The 23,932-nt window shown below is 36.2% G+C and overlaps 1 protein-coding gene and 2 pseudogenes across 1 annotated transcript; all 3 read left to right on the forward strand.

Annotated features, from left to right (window-relative positions):
• The first annotated feature begins 1,260 nt into the window (after positions 1-1,260).
• XRCC2 (X-ray repair cross complementing 2) lies at positions 1,261-11,974 on the forward strand. Its single transcript, XM_063099756.1, has 5 exons — positions 1,261-1,370; positions 2,680-2,705; positions 3,700-3,761; positions 4,099-4,180; positions 11,109-11,974. The coding sequence occupies exons 1-5, from the start codon at positions 1,261-1,263 to the stop codon at positions 11,819-11,821; spliced, it is 993 nt and encodes a 330-aa protein (XP_062955826.1). The 3' UTR covers positions 11,822-11,974.
• Positions 11,975-13,667: 1,693 nt separating this feature from the next.
• Positions 13,668-14,227, forward strand: LOC134381178 (chromobox protein homolog 3-like; annotated as a pseudogene).
• Positions 14,228-22,725: 8,498 nt separating this feature from the next.
• LOC134381193 (small ribosomal subunit protein eS27-like) lies at positions 22,726-22,975 on the forward strand (annotated as a pseudogene).
• Positions 22,976-23,932: the final 957 nt, after the last annotated feature.

The raw sequence follows: 23,932 nt of genomic DNA on the forward strand, positions 1-23,932 counted from the left end.
TTTTTCGTGACCGGCACTCAGCCAGTGAGTGCACCGGTCAGTCCTATACAGGATCCGAACCCACGGCGGGAGCGTTGCCGCGTTCCCAGCGCAGCACTCTACCAAGTGCGCCACAGGCTCGGCCCATGAATTTGATTTTTTTAATAACAGTGGAAAGTCAGGTGCAAATTGGCTGAGACAGGTGGGTAACTAAAAGGAGTAATACCATCTTTGTCCAAAAGAGTCATTCAATAAAATTATAATACTTTTTTTGAATACTATCTTACAAGGAATTCTCAGGGGACGGTTCTATGATATTTTGAACAATGACAGAGTAAACAATTGGAATAAGTAACTTCCCAGCTTGATTATTCTGATGAGGATGTTATTTATTTGTATCCGTGCTTTTAAAGACATTTTATAGTTGTTTCATATGCTCCATCTTGACCATGAAAGTTTCTGTCTTATTCTTTAAGCTGGACCCTTTCAATCTTCTAATTCAGTGGTTCTCATACTTTTTGGTTGTAGGACTGCATTACACAGTTAGAATTTTTAAGGATTCCAAAGAGCTTTTGTTTATATGGGTTATATCTGTCAATGAATCTGAGAAATTAAAAATTTTTAAATATTTACATTCATGTACAAGTTACAATAATAAACCCATGTAATATTATCATAAATAATATATTTTTATGAAAAATAGTTATGTTTTCCCAAATAAAAAAACTTAGAAAAGTGACATTGTTCTACATATTTGCAAATCATTTAAATGTCTGGCTTAGCAGGAGTAAACTGGGTTCTTATGTCCTGTGTCCAATTTATTACAATATGTTGTTCTGATTAAAGCATATGAGGAAATTTCTTCTTTTAGGGATATGCAGTTAGAAAAGAGAAGAGCATTCTAAGATCTTTTCAGATAATTGTGGAAATTTTTCTTTGATACTGCACCAAAACTCGACAACAGTAGTTTTCCTAAAGGCTAATTGGAACATGAGATATGAAATTACATCAGTTGGTCAAGGGGTCAAATCTCTGTACCAGCCAGCTGCCAAAAGAAAAAAATTATATCAGTGGATTTTTCATATATTAAAATCCATCAGTCCATCTTACACTTTGTCTGAATCTTTTACCCAGGAATGATTTCACATCATGCATTGGTCTTTTGGAAGTATTGGTTCATTGAGTTATGTAGATTGTATTAGTCAGGGTTCTCTAGGGAAACAGAGCCAAGAGGATATATATAGGTATATAAGAGGAAATTTACTATGGAAACTGGCTCACATGATTACAGAGGCCAAGAGGTCCCAGTATGTTGTCTGTGAATTGGAGAACCAGGAAAGCTGGTGGAATGGTGGTATGATTCAGTCTGAGTCTGAAGGCCTGAGAGGCAGGTGAGCTAATGGTATAACTCCCAGTCCAAGCTGAAGGCCTGAGAACAGTGGTGGGGGGTGGGGAACAGGGGGCATTGTGTAAGTCCTGGAATCTGAGCCCAGGAACCAGGAGCTCCAATACGAAGGGCAAGAAAAGATGGGTTTTCTAGATCAATGAGCGAGAGGGAACTTGTCCTTCCTTTTGCCTTTTTATTCTATTTGGGTCCTTGAGGAATTAGATGAAGCCCATCCGCATTGGCGAGGGCACATCTTTATTCAGTCTGCTGATTCTAATGCTGATCTCTCCAGAAACAGCCTCACAGACACACTCGGAAATAATGTTTTACCATCTGTCTGGGTATCTCTTATTAGCCCAGTCAAGCTGACACATTAAAAGCCATCACAACCACCTTCAGGTTCAGTATGTCTCAGAAGGACTTACAGAAGCACTGAAAGCTGTTACACTCATGGTTATGGTTTATAACAGCAAGAGGAAACATTTAAATCAGCCAAGGGAAGAGACACAATCGGACAAAGTCCAGGAGAGTTCCAAACATGGCACTTCCAGTTGTACTCTCAGTGGAGTTGTAGGCAGTGCTAAATTCTCCCAGCAACAATGTGACAATGGACAGAATATTGCCAACCAAGGAATCTTACCTGAACTTTGGTGTCCAGAATCTTTAGTGGGGTTCTGCCATTAAGACATAGTCAGCTGCCCACATTAGCTGACCTCAGCCTCCAGGTCCTCTGGAAAGTTGACCTGATACTGCATGACCCACAGGCCCCACCATAAATCACATTCTTACACTGTGGTGTGGCTCAAGTCCCCCAGGTAAACAAAGGCACTCTTATCAGGCAGGACATTCCGAGGGTTTAGAGATTACCTCCCTAGAGCCAAGGACAAAGGCCAGAATTCTCGTTGGGCAAGGTTAAATTTTTTATTACACAATATGCTTCCCATGTCATCATTTAATATTTTAAGTGTACTGAAGGGTCATGATTTAATAAAATTAACCATTTTTGTTGCTTCATCCAAGACATTTTTATGTAAAGCTAGTTCTGTTCTACTGTAAGTACATGTGGTGAAGAATACAATGTATACTAATGCATTTTGATGTCACTGCCTTGATAGCACCAAGTGCCAGCAGTTTTACCTAACATACTTTTATACCATCAGTGTAAATGTCAGCCTAGTGAAAAAGGCAAATAATGTCTTAATATTTTATATTTTTATGAAAATAGTTTTGACTGTGGGCATGCCATCAGAATCTTCGCTGTAACTCTAAGCACTCCACCTATATCCTTGTTTTGTGATAATCTCGTCTTCTAGAGCACCTAGACTGCAAGCCTTTGAGGGTGGGTTAATTGTCATCTTCATCTTTGTAGTCTCCATTGTACCTAGCAAAACGCTTTGTACAGTACATAAATGCAACAAATATTTGTTAAATTAATGTGTAGAACGTTTTCATCATTTTGGGGAATCTTTCTAAAACTCACTTCAGTTAGAAATTGCAAATAAAGGATGACTTTCTTCCCATTAGTGATACACTTTTTTTTCTCTTTTGTTGTTTAGAAGGGTTGGCAAATCTGTGCTGATTCCCTAGAATTTAAGAATCAGCTTTGATTACATTTCCCTCCTTGACATTTAAATCAGTCACTGAATTCTGCTTCCTGTCATCTTAACGACTTCTGTCATCGTGTAGGCACTCCTCCAGATTAGCGTGATAGGCTCCAGCATCCATGTCTAGTTTTACTCTCCTGAAATCCAACCCCCAGTAGCCACCAAGATGGTCTGTCTGAAATGCAGACAGTAATAGCGCGTAGTTATGTAGTGCTTACTCTATCTATGCCAAGCACTTTTTTTAACACATTTAATCCTCAGCAACCATACAAGTTATCCTGACTTTACAGATGAGAGACCTAAGGCCCAGAGAAGTGATCTAGGAGGTCTGGTTCTGGAGTCTCAACTGTTTACTATTGACTGTGCTAGACCGCTTCTCATTGCTTAGCTTCAAACCCTTTGCTTTAGTCTACAAGCCAAAGATAAGCTACTAGACATGGCATTTAAGGCCTTACATGCTCTGACTTCTGCTCTCTTTTAGGACTTCACTGTCTCCTGCCTGTTTCATGCTGCAAGCTCTAGCAATTCAAATCTGCTTATAGTTTACCTACATACAATGCTGTTTATAACCTCTGGGCTTTGGCTGCTATTGTCCCTTATGTCTGGTATGCCCGCCTATGCCCCATGCACCAAAGGGATTATTGGATTATCAGTTGAGGCACAGCTCAGGTGGTAACTCCTCAAGGAAGTTGTCCTCCACCTTTTTCCTTTGTCCCCTCCCCCTGCTAGATAAGGAACTGACAATAGAAAGGAACGGACAAATTAAACCAGGTAACTGTATAACAGGTATGGTAAGTACTGTGAGAAAGATAATTATAAGGAAGGTAAATATTTTGTAGTTAGCATTTTGTCCCTGTATCCTAAACTATACTATACATTCCGTCTAGGGCACAGACTCCTTTTATACCATCAGTACAGTATGTGGTACATAAACAAAAAGTGAAATAGTCTAAGAATAAATGAAAAAGTATTTCTCCTAAATCGTATGTCCTATTACATATTCTCTTCCAAATCCTCAAAATTATGAAGTCCTTCTCACAAATTCTTGGAAAATTGTATAAATATAAATTTCTAGGACTTTATATTTTTTAAGTACTGAGTTTTCCTCTCTCTTGTTTCTTTTATAAGCTCCTTGCCCGACTTGAAGGTAGAAGTTCCTTGAAAGAAATAGAACCATATTTGTTTGCTGATGAAGATTCACCTGTGCATGGTAAAAAAAACAGTCTTAAATAAAAATAGTGCCATAAATTTAGTTTTATAAAGTAAGTTTTTTCCCATATGTTCATATATATAAACATAATCCTAGCAAGAGGTTATGTAGTTTAAACCATACAATTAAAAACATGAGAAACAGATCGTGACAGGGAAAAAAAAAAAGCCTTGTCTATGTCAGATTTGATGACGTTTGGCTTACCTGCAGTAAATCTTCAGATGTACATTGACTTCCCTCTTTTATTCCAACACATAATATTTATGGGAGTCTTGTTATTATAGTTTATTTTTATTCTTTCTCTTCAGAAGTTCGTGGAATTACAGGAAAACAAAAAGTCGTTAGGTGCATACTTGTTCTATTAGTACTTATACACTGGGAAAAACTTACAAAGAAGGAAGTGTTCTTAGGTTGTTTTTTTATTGCTTTTAATGTTCCAGCTTTACAGATATAATTCACCCATTTAAGAGTGCAACCCAATCATTTTTAGTATATTCACACAGTTGTGCAACCATCACCACAATTGACTTTAAACATTTTCATTACCCCATAAAGAGAGCCATCCCTATTAGTAGTCACCCCCCATGTCTCTCAGTCCTAGGCAACTAGGGATCTGCTTTCTGACTCTATAGATTTGCCTTTTCTGGACATTTAATATAATTGGAATCCATACAATACATGGTTTTTTGTGACTGTTTTCTTTCATGTTGCATATCTCATCACATTGTAGCATTTATTAGCACATTCCTTTGTATTGTTGAATAATATTTCACTGTATGGGTATATCACATTTTGTTTATTCATTCATCACTTGATGGACATTTGGGCTGTTTTCATTTTTTGCCGTTATGAATAATGCTGTTATGGTTATTCATGTAAGTTTTCTGTGGATGCATGTCTTCAGTTCTCTTGGGCAATACCTAGGACAGGGATTAACCTCTAGGTCCTACTGCAACTCTACGTTTAACCTTTTGAAAAACTGCCAGACTGTTTGCCAAAGTAGCTTCACATCTTACTTGCCACCAGCAGTGCAGTGTATGATAGTTCCAATTTCCCCACATCCTGGGAATAATTATTGTCTGTCTTTTTTATTATAGCCATCCTAGGCAGTATGAAATGATATTTCATTGTCGTTTTGATTTACATTTCCTGAATGGCTAATGATGTTGAGTATCTTTGCATGTGCTTATTGGCAAGTTGTGTATTTTCTTTGGAGAAATGTCAGATCCTTTGCTCATTTATACTGTCTTTTATACTTACCTATGTAGTTACATTTACCTTTGCTCTTTATTTCCTCATTTGGATTAGAGTTACTGTCCACCATCCTTTCATTTAGCCTGAAGGCGTGGAGTCCCTTTAATATTTCTTGTATAGCAGATCTGCTATCCAAAAAAAAATTCTAAACTATCAATAATAAAAGACAAATTTTGATCATATATATTAGACCAGAAAAACTGAACTGTCTTTGTAGTCTCTCCATATGAAAGGATGTTTTTAAGGTGAGCCTTATGAAACTGATATTATTAATATATTGAAATGGGTTTGCAGCATAACTTCTACATTAGAATATTATATTATAGAAACTTTAAATATTATATTATAGAAATATTATATTATTAAATATTATAATTATATTATAATTAAATATTATATTATAGTCACCATATATCATATTTAGTCACCAACAAAAACTATCTAAAACTACCATAGATCCTGTAGCTGTAAAACTAGTTAGATGATTACTCCATTGGAATAATAACAGATATAAGACTGAGCTTATAAGGATTATCTATCAACAACAGTAGTTTATCAGAAATTTTCATAGAGAAACTTAAATTGGAGCAATAAGAGATTTAGGGATTATAGGGGTCTCTAGTGCTGTTGCAAACATATTTTTAATGTTTTCTTTTTTGGATAGTAGCTTTTCAGTGCCATGTACCAATTTATCACTTCTTTAGTACTGTAATGAATGTAATCTGCAAATTCAACATATGAGAGTATTTTTTAAAGTTTGTGGAAAAATAGAATTAAAAGATAATACGAATTTTTCCATGAAGTTTCTGAAGTGCCCTCGTATTTGTTGTATAGTTAGTAGGTTGGTACAAAAATGATGTATTTTTTTGGCTTTTCTTTCTTTTTCTTATTTTGAAGAATCTTTAGATTCATAAACTCTTTCTGACAATCTGTTACTGAAACTCCTTACAGCATTCTATTTGTAAGAGTAACTGTCGAGGCCAAATCATCCAGATTTTCTGATTTAGTTTAATTTTTTCAAGTGCCAAAGTGTAGGGTTTTTTTTTTTTTTTTTTTTTAAACTACAAGTTGTCATATTTAATACTTTGGCTGGACAAGGGTGCTGGTTTTTGTAACAGCTCACAGAAACATAAATGAGATAGTGACTTCAAATAAAGTTAGAAGGACTGTGTCCCCTCTGTAATGTTTGAATGTGATTTTTGATCTTAATGATTGAATGGTAAATATTTATAAATCAGTAAAACTGATTTTGTCATTAAACATATTTGTAGGGAATTTAATTCAAGGACCTTAATGATGGTATTCATGTGTAACTTGCAGATTTGCAGACTTTACTTCCCCAGTTGTTATAAATGGCTTTTTTATAGTTGCTTTGCTAATCTGTAAAAGAAGACTGTTGTTATCTACAGTCTTACCCAAGGATTTAACCTTAAACTTCTTTGATTTAGTTTCTTTCCTGCCAAACCAAGGGTCTAAGGAATTTATGTACTTACCTCAGGTATTTCTTAAAGTATAGATTTAGAAAAACTTGTTAAACCATATAGGTAAGTGCTTTCAAGTACGTAGTCTTTTGAGTTATGCTGAAAGGTGCTCATGATCAACACCCCTCTGTCCGAGAAAATACTTGGCAAAGTTTTCATTATTTCCCTATTCTGGGAATTCCAGAAATATCCAGAAAAAACTCACAGTTACCCTCTAGTAGTATCATGTGTTTCTCTTTCCCTGTGGAGTCCCTTTCTTTTCATCTCAGAATTTGTTACATTTCTAATTACTCATGTATCCTCTAACTTCCTGCAGTCTGATCTCGGCTCTGGCTGTTAACTCTAAAAGTAGTGAATACCCTCTATAGTGCCTTTTCACTCTATCTTATGAGTATCTCAGTTTTTGAAGTTTGGTTCACAAAATATTATTTATGTTAAATGTGCCTTTGCAGACTGTACATTTATTGCTCTAAGATCACTTATCCTGGACCAATTCAGGGAACTTTTTCTTCTTTCTCCTGCCATTTTTTCATTTTTATGACTTTTCTGCTTCATTTATTATTATTTAGTACTATTTTATCTTCTTGAAACCTTCTTTTGTACCCTGTGATGTTTTTCCTCCTGATTTTTCTGTTAAATTTCTGTTTTATCTTCTGCTGACTCTTCTAACTGTGGATATATCCCAAGAATTGAGTTTCTTGCCTTTTATTCTTAATTTTAGGTTCAAACTCACCCATCAAAGAGCATTTTCTGTTCTCTCTCTGTTATTTGTATAGATTGCTCCCAGATTGCTATATCCAGCCCCTTATCATTGTCTTGAATCTTAAATCCTATTGGCCATAAGAAGTTTTTATTTTGTGACACCTAGAGATACATCAAAACATACCATTTTGAAAGCTAAATTCTTGTCAGGATATGTATGTGAATTAAAAAATCCCTGCTTTGTGTATGTGTTTGATGTGTACAGGTACTTCCAAGCCTATCTCTGAGAAGAACTTTTATTTTTTATTTATTTATTTTGTTTGTTTTTGGTGGCTTGCCAGTACAGGAATCCAAACCCGTGATCTTGGTGTTATCAGTACCATCTCTGGGAAGCACTTTTATTTTTTGTGTGTGTGGTTTTTTTTGTTTTGTGTTTTGGTTTTTGGCAGCTGGCTGCTAATGGGATCTGAAGGAAGAGAAAGAACTTTTAAACCACTGCATTAAGTTTACCCTGCAGGACTAAAGACCTGACAAAACTGACAGCACCACTTGGTCTCTGGAGGGGGCATGCCCGGCACTGGGCGATTTGTTCCTATTCTTTCTTTGCCTCCTGTGTTGGTCCCTTGTGCCAAGCCTTGGTCCAGGGCCTTCATACCTACAAAACTCTGCTAACTAAAGCCATACCCCCATCCATGACTCCCTACTATACCTACCTTTCAAAATGCCATGTTCCAAAACTGACTTTTAGGTCTTTAACCCTCACCAGTGAGGACCTATATTTTCATTCTTTAGATGTGTCTGAAGAGAATCTTAAGGAGAACGTAAGCTGATGAAGTATATTCAGAAGATACTGTGTTTTGTGCTGGGGATAGAATATTTAAGTCCCTCCTGTAAAAAAGCTAATAAGAAATATAATCAAGTAGTCACTGGTTGTATTAGTCCATTTCTGTTGCTTATAACATAAATACCTGAAACTGGGTAATTTATTAGAAAATGAAATTTATTGCTTACAGTTTTGGAGGCTGGGAAGTCCAGGGAACACATCTGTTGAAGGCCTTGGTGGTGACGATAGTGACCCAGGGGTCTCACATTGCAGAAATGGCAAAGCAGCGTGAGAGAGACTCTCACATGCTCTCCTTTTAAAGCTCTCATAACCATGTCCCTGACCACCATTATTAATTGATTCACTATGGCATGATCCTACAATCTAATCACCTCTTCAAAGCCCCACCTTTCATTTACCATAATAAGATTTCCCGTCTTCTTTTAATACTTTCACCTTGGGGACCAAGCCTCCAACACATTCAACTGCGGGAGGGACGCGATTCAATCCATGATATTCTGCCCCTGCCCCCACCCAAAGTTTATGTCTGTCTTACAGGTAAATACATTCATTCCATCCCCAAAGTCTTAACCTGTTTCAACTCAAAAGTCCAAAGTTCAAAGTCCCATCTGTGAAATCAGAACAAGTTATCTACTTTCCCATCTCATGCTTTTGCATGGCCCATTATGTCCTACAGACGATTTGGTCTTCATCTGGAGATTAATCTTTCTAAACTGTTTTCAGCTTTCCCTCACTACCATTAATACTGGTTCTGTGTTTCTTCATCTGGGGCATGTAGTTTATTCTCTTTCTATAATATGGGGCCGTAAAAGTCTTTTATTGGGGGGTGGGGATGGTTCAGCTTAGCTTTTTAGTAATACAGTAGCAAAGGGTAAACTGAACATCTTGGTTGAATACAGTTTTAGTCACTGGGCTAACTTTTAATAAGAGTATCCATGAACAATTGTTAATATGGAAATAGTTTTACTCCTTGAGGCTAGACTGATTTTTTTAAAAATTCTTTTTAATATAAATTTAGAATTGCAAGTTGTATGTAAGATGATAGTAGAAATTGGCTGAAATTTTACATGCTACCTTATAATATGGTGTGGTGGCAAATTGCTAGATTTCTTATATGTTATTTGTGAATGCTCCACAATACCATGGTTTGTTAGTAATAATAAGAAATAAAGTAACTGAATTCTTAGACTGTAATTTGGTTGGGGCCTAAGAATCTGCATTTTTTTTTTTGTCTTTTTCGTGACCGGTACTCAGCCAGTGAGTGCACCGGCTTACTCCTAGATAGGATCCGAACCCACGGCGGGAGCGTCACTGTGCTCCCAGCGCCACACTCTCCTGAGTGCGCCACGGGCTCGGCCCAGAATCTGCATTTTTAACACTGTTTTCAGTCTGGTGGTTAAGCCATAACTTAATAATGACAGACAAACTAGTGAGAATTAGAATGCCACTGTTGAGAGTGGATTTTGAAAAGCTCTGGAAGCAGGACAATTTCCCCAGGTGTTATTTTATTTAACTTGTGCTGTCCTCTGTGAAAGAGAGTTACTGGACCTATGTAGAAAGTTGACTTTGATTTTTAATGCAAGAAAAATAATTTATAATGCAGCTGGACACAGTTTGAAGAGATGTTCCAATATCAAAGAATAACTGAAGGCAGTTTGGAAATGTGTAAGGGTGTTTTCAGCTGAGGGATGTGGTTGGCATTCAGGGTCTGAGAGCCGTGTGCTCTTTCTGTCTGTAATATGCGAAATTGCAAAGTCAAGAATTGTTCCCTTTGCAACGTCAATAACACTGAGAAACACTAATTAGGGGTTGCTTTCAACTGCATGTAACGGAAGTCCAACTTCATGGCTTACTTAAGTGGAGGTTTCTTTTCCTCGCATCGTAAGTGGTACAGAGGCAGGCTTTGCACAGCAGTGCAGGGTTCTGTATTGTTATCTGAGTCCTGGGAGCCTTCCGTCTTCCTGCTCTCCTATCCTTAGGGTGTGTCTTTTGTCCTCACTGTTTAAAAATGGCTCCTTCACCTCCAGAAAAGGGAGTGTCAGGGCAGAAGTGGCACCTCTATGGGAAAGCAAAACTTAGAAATCCCCAGCAGAGGTCATCTTGCATCTCATTGGCTACAACTATGTTACCTGGTATCTGCCTTTTGAAGGGAGACTAAGAAAAATAGTTTTTAAGATGGACACATTGCCTTCCGTCTCAAATTGGGTTTTATACTTCAGGAGAAAGGGAAGAATGGATATGCTGTAACCAACTACGAGAAATGGTGTGTACTGTAGTAACCAGTAGATTTTTGAAAGACCCTAGATCTGTGGCTCTTTATTCTCAACTCTGTAATGTCACCAGTTTAAGTGTGAGTGCATATGCACCTGTCCCTGGGAGATTCTCCTGGTCTCCTTTCAACTTTGTCACACTGTTTTTAAAATTTTCTTGATGCCAATAGCCAACTCCTTTCTCAGAGGTGAAATTTAATGATTTGCTTTTATTTTCTCATTTACTTGTATTTGCTTATACAGGTCCATCTTGGCAAATGGATTTATATTTTCTTTCACATTCAGTAAATATCTTTTTAACTTTTTTGCAGACTTTTCATTTTGTAGATTACTATTGTGCTGCTGTATTTTGACTGACATTTTTAAATTTTACACAGGTGATATTATTGAATTTCATGGTCCAGAAGGAACAGGAAAAACAGAAATGCTTTATCATTTAACAGCACGATGTATACTTCCAAAATCAGAAGGTGGACTGGAAGTAGAAGTCTTATTTATTGATACTGATTACCACTTTGATATCCTGCGGCTTGTTACAATTCTTGAGCATAGACTATCCCAAAGCTCGGAAGAAATAATAAAATACTGCCTTGGAAGATTTTTTTTGGTATACTGCAGTAGTAGCACCCAGTTACTGCTCACACTCTATTCACTAGAAACTATGTTTTGTAGTCACCCCTGTCTCTGCCTTTTGATTTTGGATGGCTTGTCAGCTTTTTACTGGATTGACCGTGTCAATGGAGGAGAAAGTATTACCTTACAGGAGTCTACTCTGAAGAAATGTTCTCAGTTCCTAGAGAAACTTGTAAATGAGTATCGCCTGGTTCTTTTTGCAACAACACAAAGTATAATGCAGAAAGCCTCAGACTCACCAGAAGGGCCTTCTACCTTTAAGAGTGATACGGACATAGACTATAGACCCTATCTGTGTAAGGCGTGGCAACAGGTGGTGAAGCACAGAATATTTTTCTCCAAACAAGATGATTCTAAAAGCAGCAACCAATTTTCATTAGTTTCACGTCATTTAAAAAGTAACAGTTTAAAAAAACATCTTTTTATTATTAGAGAAAGTGGGGTTGAGTTTTGTTGATATGTATCATAAAACAGTCTTTTGCAGGATATTATGCAAGTCTTAAAAAGTTTTTTATAGACTAAAGTGATTTGATTCTAAAGTTTTAAACTCTAGGGGGATTTCTTAAACTAGTACAGTGAAACGTGAGACTATTCTGTTTCTAGGCCATTGGAAGTTAATCAGTTATTTTAATAATTAAACTTTCAGTTGTTTTAAAACTAAATAAATAATACACATATTTCATCCTAAATAAAATGTACTTTTATAACTTCGTGTCACATTTCTGGAATTCAGTTAAGTACTTATTTGTTTAGGAAAGTTTAAATGCATTTCTTTTTGGGGGGCAGCTGGTCTGTATGGGGATAGGAATCCAAGAACCTTGGTGTTATAGGCTGTGCTTTAACCAGCTGAGCTAACCAGCCAGCCTCTAGGTTTCTTTATAATTTTTTTTTTTTTTTTTTTTTTTTTTTGTCTTTTTCGTGACCGGCACTCGGCCAGTGAGTGCACCGGCCATTCCTATATAGGATCCGAACCCGAGGCGGGAGCGTCGCTGCGCTCCCAGCGCCGCACTCTCCCGAGTGCGCCACGGGCTTGGCCCTTCTTTATAATTTTTAAAATACATGGAAATAAGATACTCATTCAGGGAACTCTGTGAAGTTTGTTTTGAAGTGTTTATGTCCTCCTCATTAAGTCATAGACACATGTTTAAACTATATTAGAACTATATGTTCCTAGTGTTTTCTTACGTTTTTAAGGTAGTCGGGCATACCTTGAGTTGAATCATTTCCAACTGAGAGCTGAACAGGTCTCTGCATACTCGGGTCCGGTGATGGCTAGAACAGGGAGCATGCACTGCAGTGGGTACACAAAGCAGTCTATTTTGTTGGAGGAAGAAAGTCTTAGCAATTCTATTTATACATTTTAATCTAAGAAAAGATTAAATTTTATCAATGTTTGGCTTGACCCCTCAGTCTGTATGTCAGTATGTCATATGTCACATGTGTATCTGAGTTGCTCTGTAAGAGAAGTGGAAGGGATTGACAGAGTTCTTGTGGGTTTGTTCATTTTTGTTACCTATTCCGTTAAAACTATTTAACTGTAAATTCGCTTATCTAACAAAGATTCTTTAAGGGCTTAAAAAGAATCCTGCAAAGAAACCAAGATTGAAGATGATATTCTTCATAATGCAGGCATAGCACAGGTAGCATGTGCTGCCTGTGCCTCCATGTGCCCTGGGCCTACTCGCTCACCCACAGTTTCCAAAAACCCAGGGCTTCTGAGGATGTCTTCTGGACCAAGGCCTGCTAGGCTGCATGTGGGGTAACCTGGGCAATCCTTAAGCAACAAGAGGAAGGTTAGCTGTATAAATACCCCAGCTTCCTCAGCCCTTGGTGAGAGGACACTGAGGCCTTTCTCAGAACAGCCCCAGTAGGGAGAATTCCCAGTTGCCAACAGGGACGATCCATTCATTAACACGGGTTTATTGCCTTCCTCCTCCCTCCTCCTCTCACTTCCCCACTCTCACGGGGCCTCCTGGATCATCTCCCTCATAAACCAGAGATCCTTGTCTAGGAAATGCTTCTGGTGAGGGGCAAGAGGGAACCAAGCTGTCAGCAGGCAGTAGAAAGTCATCAGTCTAACAGCTCTTCTTCAGTATTTGCCCTTCAGCCACATTATGAAATTAAAAACGAAGGCAGTCTAATTGGCAATCCAGTTAAATTACATTGGATCACATTATTGTCGTTCACACCCACACGCCAATATGCTCTCACTAAATAATGTTATTTTGGGGAGACGCCGCAGACCCGCAACCCGGAGCAGGTCAGGGGCGGTGAATAATAGCTCTTCAAGTCTTCAATAAAAAATGGCCTCCAATAAAACTACATTGCAAAAAATGGGAAAGAAACAGAATGGAAAAAGTAAAAAAGTCGAAGAGGCAGAACCTGAAGGATTTGTGGTGGAAAAAGTACTGGACCGACGTGTAGTGAATGGGAAGGTGGAGTATTTCCTCAAGTGGAAGGGATTTACTGATGCTGACAATACTTGGGAAACTGAAGAAAATTTAGATTGTCCAGAGTTAATTGAAGCATTTCTTAATTCTCAAAAAGCTGGTAAAGAGAAGAATGGTACAAAAAGAAAATCTTTATTGCACCGTGAATCGGATGATAGCAAGTCAAAGAAGAAAAGAGATGCTGCTGACAAACCGAGAGGCTTTGCCAGAGGCCTTGATCCTGAAAGAAGAATTGGTGCCACAGACAGCAGCGGAGAACTGATGTTTCTCATGACATGAGAAGATTCAGATGAGGCGGACTTGGTGCTGGCCAAAGAGGCAAGTATGAAGTGTCCTCAAATTGTAATTGCTTTTTATGAAGAGAGACTAACTTGGCATTCTTGTCCAGAAGATGAAGCTCAATAATTGTTTGCATTGCTTTTTATATACATTTTATTTATTTATATATATATATATAAATGGGTCTTAGTTTTTGATTTACTAGTGTGAAGAAATAACTACATTCTAATGAAAATCAAGTTTGATGTGTTCGTTTTGAAAGTAGTATTGGGGGAGTTGTTGAGTTCTTTTGCATCAATAGCACTGGTTACTTTGAACAAATAAATAAAAGCTTTCTGTAGTTGCTTCCTTAATAAGAAAAGGACATTTGATACCATAGTATATTATTTCCTCTGCATTAGAGAACATCTTTTCTAAATGTTGGGGGAAATTTCCATAGTCATTACTCAGAACTTGTGTTTAACTCATATGCCTAAGGACCATTTTGGGTTTGTTTTTTTTGTATGTGTATACAAAAAAATACATATACAAATGGCTTTTTTTGTTTATTTGCTTTTAACATTCACCAAAACCAAAACCATGGGGTAACTTCACATTTCTGAGATGCCATCATTCTGAACAACCTAAGAAATAAGTCACTTCAAGTGGAATTTTTTCTGAAGCCATAACCTTTCAAATTAAATAGATGATTCTGTAATTGGATGATTTAAAAGCAGATCCATATCTATATCTATAATTGTATAAGTGCAACCAACCATTTATTTACAAAATTTGTCACTACCAACAACCTACCCAGATGAGGAAACTGGACAAATCCTGGTGTTTTAATCAGCTAAGCAAGACTCAGTTAAAAGGACATTTAGAGATTCCTCTGGCGAGCCATTCCTTTACAAAAAGTTGAAATCCCTGTGTTGTATTGACTGAAAGTTCATGACTTATGGAATATCTAAGACTTGGCTCATGAAAACATAGTCACGTGGTTAGAGATGTTGGCAGTTTAGCATCTGCTGGCATAAATGGGTAAACAAACTTGTAAACCAAACTATCAACCTGCATGGTTTTTGTTTATCCCTACTCATTCCTTACATGTAGGCTCAAATCTTGCAGTATTTGGGTTACTGGTTCAGAAGAAGCCAGGAAAACGATATCTTTGTAGTAATCAGAATGTTACCCCACTGTATATTGTTTATTGTAAATACTGGTGAGCAGTGGTCAATAAATAGTTTTATATTCCTTTAAAAAAAATAATAATAATGTTATTTTTACCATTAATGTAATTTTAAGCATTATATTTTATCTATATTTTATCCACTTTCAATTTTTATTTTCATGTATTTTTAGTATATGCTATGCATGTTACACATAAGTAATTTATAAATATTTGTAAGTTGGGGGAATATGCTGATTTTGCCCCCGATTAGAATATGTGATCCGTAAAACTGAGAACATATTACTATTCTCTAGAGGAGTACTCCATTCAGTTTTTAAGAAAAGAAATGAAAATTTAGTTACTTGAAAATGTGGTTACCTTTCCTCCAGCTCTGTCATCTGGTGTGGTGTGTGTGTGACAAGTGCATATGAAAAACTTAGCAACCTAGCAGAATTCTAGCCTTGAATATTATAGGATTTTCCATTTCTCCTTTATATAAATGAAGTGTTAATTTAATGGACTGTTATTCACAGATTTATAACTTATTCTTCAGGAACATGATTAAAAAATAATGAACTTTTATATTAACTTAAATTATCAATTATATATTAATGTGTCAGACCAAAGACTTAGTTATCTTAAAAAGATTTGTTATCTGACATGTTGGAAGGAATTAAGAATACTGGTTAATAAAAAATTCTTTTAAACTAGAAGTTATACTAATGGGACTTTGTGAACGCTATGAAAATTTTAATACTTGTAAAAAGAATCAAGCATAAAGAGAAAGACAGAAATGGAACATCATAAGTTAAACAGAAAACAGATACCAGGGATGCTGGATAGAATAAAAGAATAATGGAAGTGTGTAATTACAAATCTTAGAATATTTATCCCATTTATTTGTCCTATTTACCTGCCAAAAAAAAAAAGTGGGGGTGGGGAGGAGGATTGTAAAATACTCTGTTTTTTTTTTTTTTTTTTTACAAGCAAACTTTTCAGGGGTTATTGTGAAAATCTAGTGAAAAATGCATGTGAAAAATAGTTCAGACATTCATTTAATAAATGCAGTACAAAATGAAAATAGTCCTTGCCCTTTCACTTCCTTTGAATATATAGTTTTCAGCTGTCAACTATAAAGTGCTACATTATTATTATCATTCAAAAATTTTTGATGCTATATGTGTTATCTAAGAATGAGGGTGAAATAAAGACATTTTCAGATGAACAAAACTAGAATTTACCACCAAAATTGCCTCACTAAAGGAACTTCTAAAAGATATACTTCCAGGAAGAAAGCTATCCCAGAAAGAAAGTCTGAGATGTAAGAAGTAATGGTAAGCACTGGAGTCAATCTGAAGTATTGGTAGTATAAAGCAAGAATAATGCCTAATTTGTGGGAGGAAAAAACATGATGTAAACCTTCAAGGTAACATACATATTGCTTGTAAGCCTAATGCATGTAAGTAGGTAATTGAAATTATTCGGTCTAAAGATCTCATATTATTTTGAAGGAGAGTAAAGACACAGAGGAGCTTTAGCCTTGATTAAGCATGAACTTGACAATTTGAAGGGCTGCCTCAAACAGTTTAATATATGTTTCAATACTATATGTTGAGGAAGCAAAAAGGAACTGAGAAAAACAAAAAACGAACAAAGGCACAGAAGAAAAAGTGGATATAACAAGCACAAAATAATATGGTAGAAGTAAATCCAATTGTAAATGGGTGCAGCTCTTCTGCAAAAAATCTTGGGTCTTTAAACTAGATTTTTAACAATCTGCTACATGCTTTTTAAAAGAATACATCTAAAACAAAGATGAAATGTTGAAAACCAAAAGTTGAGAAAAGATATACCAGAGAAATATCAAAAGGAAGCTTCTGTAGTTATATAGACTTTAACTGTAGTAACATTTTCTATCTCAAAGAAAATTACTATAGAATGGTAGAAGGTTTGATTCATCATTTAAGGTAACTTCAACAAATGTAAATAAAAAATTTAGAGAACCGCAAGGAGAAATTGATACAGTCTCCATCATGGTAGATATTTTAATATACTTCTTTTAGTACCTGGGAGATCAAAACAGTTAAAATCGTTTAAAGAGAGAATCAGAACCCAAAATTAAACTTTAATGCATGTGTAGAATTCTGCATACAAAATAAAAATGCAAATTCCTTTAAACATAAAAAGGAAAATTTATGAAAAAAATTTAAGGTCTCATGCTGTAAGAAAACCATCAAATTTCAAAGAATCAGTATGATGATTTTCTTTTCTTGATCATAATGCAGTTGTCATAAGTTAACGACAAAGGATAACTAGAAAAGTTCCAGATTGAGAAAGTGTAACTAATGAATATGTCAAATCATATTCAAAATTAGAAAATGATAATGTACAATTTAATTTATAAAAAGAAAAACAGAATAAAGGACATAGAAGGAAAAAACAGCATAGTAGAAATTAATGAAATAGAAAACCAAATAGGAACAACAAAGCCAAAAGCTGGCTCTATTCACACATAATTAAGAAAAGAGTTCAAATAACAGTTGTAAGAATGAGTAAGAAGACAGAACTATAAATAGAGCAGATATTTTTTAGAATATTAACAACTTAATAAATTTGAAGACACAATGGACATCTTACTAAAACTCTAAAATAATAGAAAAACTGAAATACTATAATTGTAAGACTTGGTAATTTGAACTCTCAGCACAGAAATTTAGGACACTTCCACTTTCAGTAATAGTATAATATGTAGTTAAACTCACCCACTAAAATGAAAAATACTGGATAAAATACAAACAATTATATTTAAAGCATTAAAGCGCTAACTAACCAGTTAGTGAAGAATCCCTAGGTCAAGAGCCAGAAGAGGATGGAAACCCATAGGTCACTAGAAACAGCTGAGAGTGAACTATTTTTGGTGGTGTCACTATGGGGAGACTTAGTAAAATGCAGCCCACTGTCACTAGCACGGTGGTGCTGTAGCGTCAAGGGCCACTGTTGAAGTAAAGCAGCCCTTACCCAGACTGCAGTTCAGTCTCACATCATCTGGGTGGCTCAAAGAGTCAAACTTTAAAAAGTTATTTTAAAATATACATTGAAAAATTTTTTCCTCACAAAAAATGATTACATTGTATAATGAGTACATTAATTATCCATATTTGATCACCACGTATTGTACACAAGTATTGATATTGAGTTCTGTATCCCCACAAATATGTATAATCAATTATGTTTCAATTAAAAAATTTTTTCCTTACCAAAGAGGACCAAAAAATAAAATTTAAAATAATTTTAAAGTTGGAGAGAGAGAGATGAAACAAGATTGGCAAAATATTAACTGTTAAATCTAGGTGATAGTAATTAAGTTGATCTCAGATTTCTAGTATCCCAGGTTCCTACCAAAACAAATGAAAGGCCTCTCTGGAGGATGATAATATCATCCTGGGCCTCAAATTTTTTTCTAAAAGTCACCTATCAAATGCAGTACCTGAAATACTATCTAAGATAACATGACACAGAAAGACAAGTCTGTGAGTGAGAAACTGCAGAAATAAATGACTATCCAAATTCACACACTCATACACAACCCAAACAGACTTACAACACACGGCAAGAACAACATATAAGTTGGGATTCAGGGTAGATGGTGTTCAAAGGTCCTTGCATTGCCTGGGAGAAGGGAAGAGGTATCAACATGAGACACTGACGAGAGGCTGCATTTTATGATTTCTAGAATAACCACTCAATAGAAAAAAGGGATATAACTTTAAAATAGAGGAAAAATGGGATTATTTTAAAAATTTAAAAAAGAAAAGAGGAACATAGTATAGCAGGACAAATCGAAAGGACGTGATACAATGGTATATCTAAACCGATTTACACCAATAGTTATATGATATGTAAACGGACAAAGTAGTTAAAATGATAATTGAGACGGTTTTTAAAATACACATTTGCTGTTTTAAAGAGACACATCTAGACATGAGAATTCAGGAAACTTGACATTTTTAAAGGGATGGGAAACGATCCTCCATGAAACATGAGTCAGAAGGCTGGCATGCCTATGGTAATATCAGACAAAAGAGATATTAAGGTAAGCATTGCTAGAGGTAAAGATAAAAGGTAAAATTGATAACATTTTCAATTCACCAGGAAAATATAAAGTTCAGAGGACTATAAGGGAAATAGAAAAGTTTAGAATCATAGTGGGAGATTTTAACACCTCTGAGTAATTGACAGAATAAGTAAATAAAAAAATTGGTAAGGACACTGAAGATTGAATGTGATTAACAAACACCACACCACCCCCATCAAGTGCAGAATATATTATTTTCAAGCATGCTTGTAACATTTTTTTAGTGATCATATACTGGCTACAAATTTGTGTCAACAAACCTCAAAGTATTGATATCACTAAGTAAGTTCCTCAATGACAATACAACTATACCAGAAATCAGTAACAAACAAATGATTAGGAAATCTGCATATGTTTTTAAACTAAGGAATGGACTTGAAAATAAGATAAGGATTAAAGATATCACAATGACAATTACAAAATAATTTGAACTTACTAATGAAAATCATATCAAATTCTGGAGATATGGTTAAAACAGTACTTAGAAATTTATGGCCTTAAACCCTTTTATTACATAAGAAGAAAGGGCTAAAAAATGAGCTAAGTAAGCACTTATTTCAGGAAGAAAATGGCATGGTGACAGTGACACCAAGGTCATGGGTTCGAATCCCTGGACTGGCCAGCCACCCAAAAAAAAAAAAAAAAATGACTAGCAAATTACATCCCCTTTCCCAAATAGAAGAAATGTGATAATAAAAGCAGAAATTAATAAGATAGAAAACAAATGTAGAAGAGGATCAATGAAGCTAATTGTTGGTTCTTAGAAATGGCTGATAAAATTAATAACTTCCTGGATAGATCAATGAAGACAAAGGAGAAAAAAGGCATAAATAACCAAAATCAGAAATGAAAAAGGGGACACCACTACAGATTCTACTGACCTTCAAAGGGTAAGGTATTAGGAATAACTATGCTCAAAATTTTTGAAAAATGGTGAAAGGGGCAAAGTAATAGAAAAATATAGCTTATTAAAACTAGCATAAGAAGACATTTTAAAAACTTGAATAGTCTCTAACTATTACATTAGATCAGAAATTTCAGACCTAAGAAAACTCTAGGCTGTAATGGCTTTGCCAATGAATTCTATCAAACAAGGAAGAATATTATCAATTTTACGTGAACTCTTTCAGAGAATAGAAGAGGATCAGATTCCAGTTCATTTGATCAGGCTATCAAGACTTTGATTCCACAACTTGATAGACATTACAAGAAAGGAAAATTATAAGCCAATCTTACATATGAACATACATGCAAAAATAACAATCTTAGCAAACAATTCAGCAAAATAAATAGGGAGAAAAGGTTAAGATCGCATCAAACTGCAGAAAAATATTTGACAGAATTCAGTGTGTTGATAACAAATCAAGTTTCACACAGAATAATAGGATTATATTAGTAGATACAGAAAAGCTTTCAATGAATTCAACGTTTCTTCATGATAATAATTATTAAATAGAAGATAAATTACCTGAACTCTGATAAAAAGTATATACAAACATTCCGCTGAAAATATTACTAGTGAAAATATTAGCAGCATCCCCTTTGAGATCAAGAGCAAGACATTGTACTGAAGGTGTCAGCACGATAAGGCAAGGAATGTAAAAAGCATACAGAAGAAACAAAACTGTCATTTAAAGATAGTATGATTGTGTGCACGGAAACCCAAAATCATCATAAACAATTTGCTTGTTAAAAGACCAACATTTAGGGCCGAGCCCGTGACACGCTCGGGAGAGTGCAGCGCTAGGAGCGCGGCGACGCTCCCACCGCGGGTTCGGATCCTATATAGGACTGGCCGGTGCACTCACCGGCTGAGTGCCGGTCACGAAAAGACCAACATTTAAATTTTTCTAAATACCAGCAACAATTAGAAAATGGAATTTTAAAAATATAAAATTTTTAGTCATAACTAGAAATTTAAGATTCCTAGATCTAAGAAAAATATGCAAGACCTTTTTTGGAGAAAACTACAAAGCTATACTGAAAGAAGCTTTAAAGAAAACCTAAAATGGAGAGAGGTAGCTGTTCATGACTGAGAGACTCAAGATTATAAAGATGTCAGTTCAGCAATTGAACCAATGCAATTCCTAACAAAAGTATTTTTGTTTTGCTTCATTTTGGAACTTGGCAATCTAAGTCTTAAATTTAGTAGAACAAGGAGCCAAGAATACCCAAGCCCCTTGTTTCAGCTCAGATTCTCCAGGAGGCAGATGCCAAAATATGGTTAGAAGTACAAAATGTGAAAGATGATAGAAGAGAAAAGGGGGGAGGATTAGGCAGGAAAAACCTTCAGACTGTGATTCAGGTCTGACACCTGTGAAGGAAGGAGGCAGGAAAAAGGATGGGAAAGACGAACTTCAGCCTGGCATCACAGCTCTGAGAAAGTCTTGGCCCGACCAACAGGGAGCTCCTGTGCAAAGATCGTCTGTGGGTGAGGTCCCACACTGGGCTGAAATGGCCAGGCCTTAGTTAACTGCCTAGGAAGAGCATGACTTCAGCTCAAATGGGCAGATCTCCAAGACGCTTAGCTGGAGGCTGTCAACTAACCACCCCACTGTGGCAGACTCACCTCCAAAGGGAGATCTGAGCAGTGCATTTCAACAGTTGATACATATATGTCCTTAAAGAAGACTGAGGTAGGGCAACTTACCCTGTTATATGTGTAATGATGTATAGCTAAAGTAAGAGTGTGTTATTGGTAAAAGGATAAACAACAGAATATAGAGCTCCAGAACAAACCTACACATGTATGGAGCTTAGTATATTCCAGAAGTAGCAAATCATTGTGGAAAGGATGGACAATTAAAATCACTGAAGCAAGGATAATATATATGGGAAAAATGAAACTGGATCTTTACATCATACTGTATTTAAAAAAAAAATTATCCCAGTGGTTAAAGACATAAATGTACAAGCAAAACATTAAAAACAGATTATATATAACAATATATTTGTGATCTTAGAATAGTGTAGTACTTCTTAGACACAAAATGCAATCATAATGGAAAAGATAAATTTGACTACATTAATACTTACAATTTTTATTCACCAAAAGATACCACAAAGTGAAAAGATAAGCTACAAAGTATATTTGTAACCCATGTGAACAACAAATATTTAATATTCAGAACAAAATATAGTATGTATACTCGTGTGTATATATGTACACGTGTGTACACAAATCAAGGGAAAATTAATGAATAGAAAAAAGGGCAGATGATATTCAAAGGCATCTCACAGAAAAAGAAACAAGAATGGTCCAAAAATATAAAAAGAGTTCAGTCTCACCGGTCATTGGAAACACAAAATCTCAAGCTTCCTGGCAGTGAAGACCTCCCCACGAAAGCATGCCTCTCACAAAGGATCTCCAGCCCTCTGCAGAGGAGGAGAGGAGGAAACACAAGGAGAAGCGCTTGGGAGACCCTCGGTTCCTACTTCACGGATGTGAAGTGCCCAGGACACCGTGAAGTCACCACTGCGTCAGCGTGTCCAGATGGCAGTTCTGCGTGTTGGCTGCTGCGCGTCCTCAGCCAACCTACAGGAGGAACAGCAAGGCTTTTCCCTAAAGGATGTTCCTTCAGGAGGAAGCAGCACTAAAAGCACCCTGAGTCAAGACGAGTGGAAAAACCATCCCAATAAACACATTATGGGTTTTTTAAAAAATCAGTAAGATGTCATTTCGTACACACTGGATGGCAGAACTGAAAGGCCGACAATACCAAGTCCTGAACACGTGCAGTAAAGGGAACTCCAATTCAGTGCTGGTGGGAGTGTAAAACCATAGCTCTTGGGAAGCTAATTTGGCATTATTCTTTAAAGTTGAACACACATATACCCTTTAACCTGGCATATATCCTGGATAAATTCTGGCTCATATGCATCAGGAAGGATGTATAACTAACTATATTTAGATCAGCACTGTTTATAACAGCAAAAGCTGGCATCAACTAAAACATCCATCACCGTAGAATGAATAAACAGATGGTGCATTCACACAGTGGAGCACTGAAAGTGCACACGCTGCTGCAAGACGCACGAACACTCGATAAATCTTAGAGAACGTGATGTTGAGTTCTCTTAAAGGATACTGCAGAATACCTTCAGTGCCTATTTTTGATGGCTTTTTCTAGACACTCCACATACCTTAAAATTCACTTCTTTTAAGTATACTTTCTGGCTTTAAAAATTGGTTTACTATTGTCTCCTCCCCCCCCCCCCTTTTTTTTTTTTGCCTTTATGGGTTTATGCTATTTTCCCCCTGTTCATGTCATTTTAGCAGGATTTCAGGAGGGATGAGAGGTAAATAGGCATATTTATGGTTATCCAGAAATTTTGTAATTTAAAGCTGATTCTGGGTTTTCTGTTTCTTACAGTTAAAATCATACTGATCTGGCAGGGTATCAATAGTACTTTCCTACAGAAATATTCTACAATGTTGTCGGGTCCGCCACCGGCCGACCCGAACTGCCCTTAGCCTCGTTCCTTTCGGTGGGCGAGCGAACGGCCCGGGATTCCCCTTTCCCTCCTGTCCCCTTTGGAAGGAGCCGGGGGAAG

This window comes from Cynocephalus volans, chromosome 6 (assembly GCF_027409185.1).
Source record: "Cynocephalus volans isolate mCynVol1 chromosome 6, mCynVol1.pri, whole genome shotgun sequence".
NCBI lineage: Eukaryota > Metazoa > Chordata > Mammalia > Dermoptera > Cynocephalidae > Cynocephalus > Cynocephalus volans.

Excerpts from the sequence above, each read along its gene's own strand:
- XRCC2 (XM_063099756.1), top strand. The coding sequence starts at position 1,261 with ATGATTACAGAGGCCAAGAGGTCCCAGTATGTTGTCTGTGAATTGGAG. Across the intron at positions 2,706-3,699 it reads TAGACTGCAAGCCTTTGAGG|ATAAGGAACTGACAATAGAA; the intron begins GTGGGTTAATTG and ends TCCCCCTGCTAG. Across the intron at positions 3,762-4,098 it reads GTAACTGTATAACAGGTATG|CTCCTTGCCCGACTTGAAGG; the intron begins GTAAGTACTGTG and ends TTCTTTTATAAG.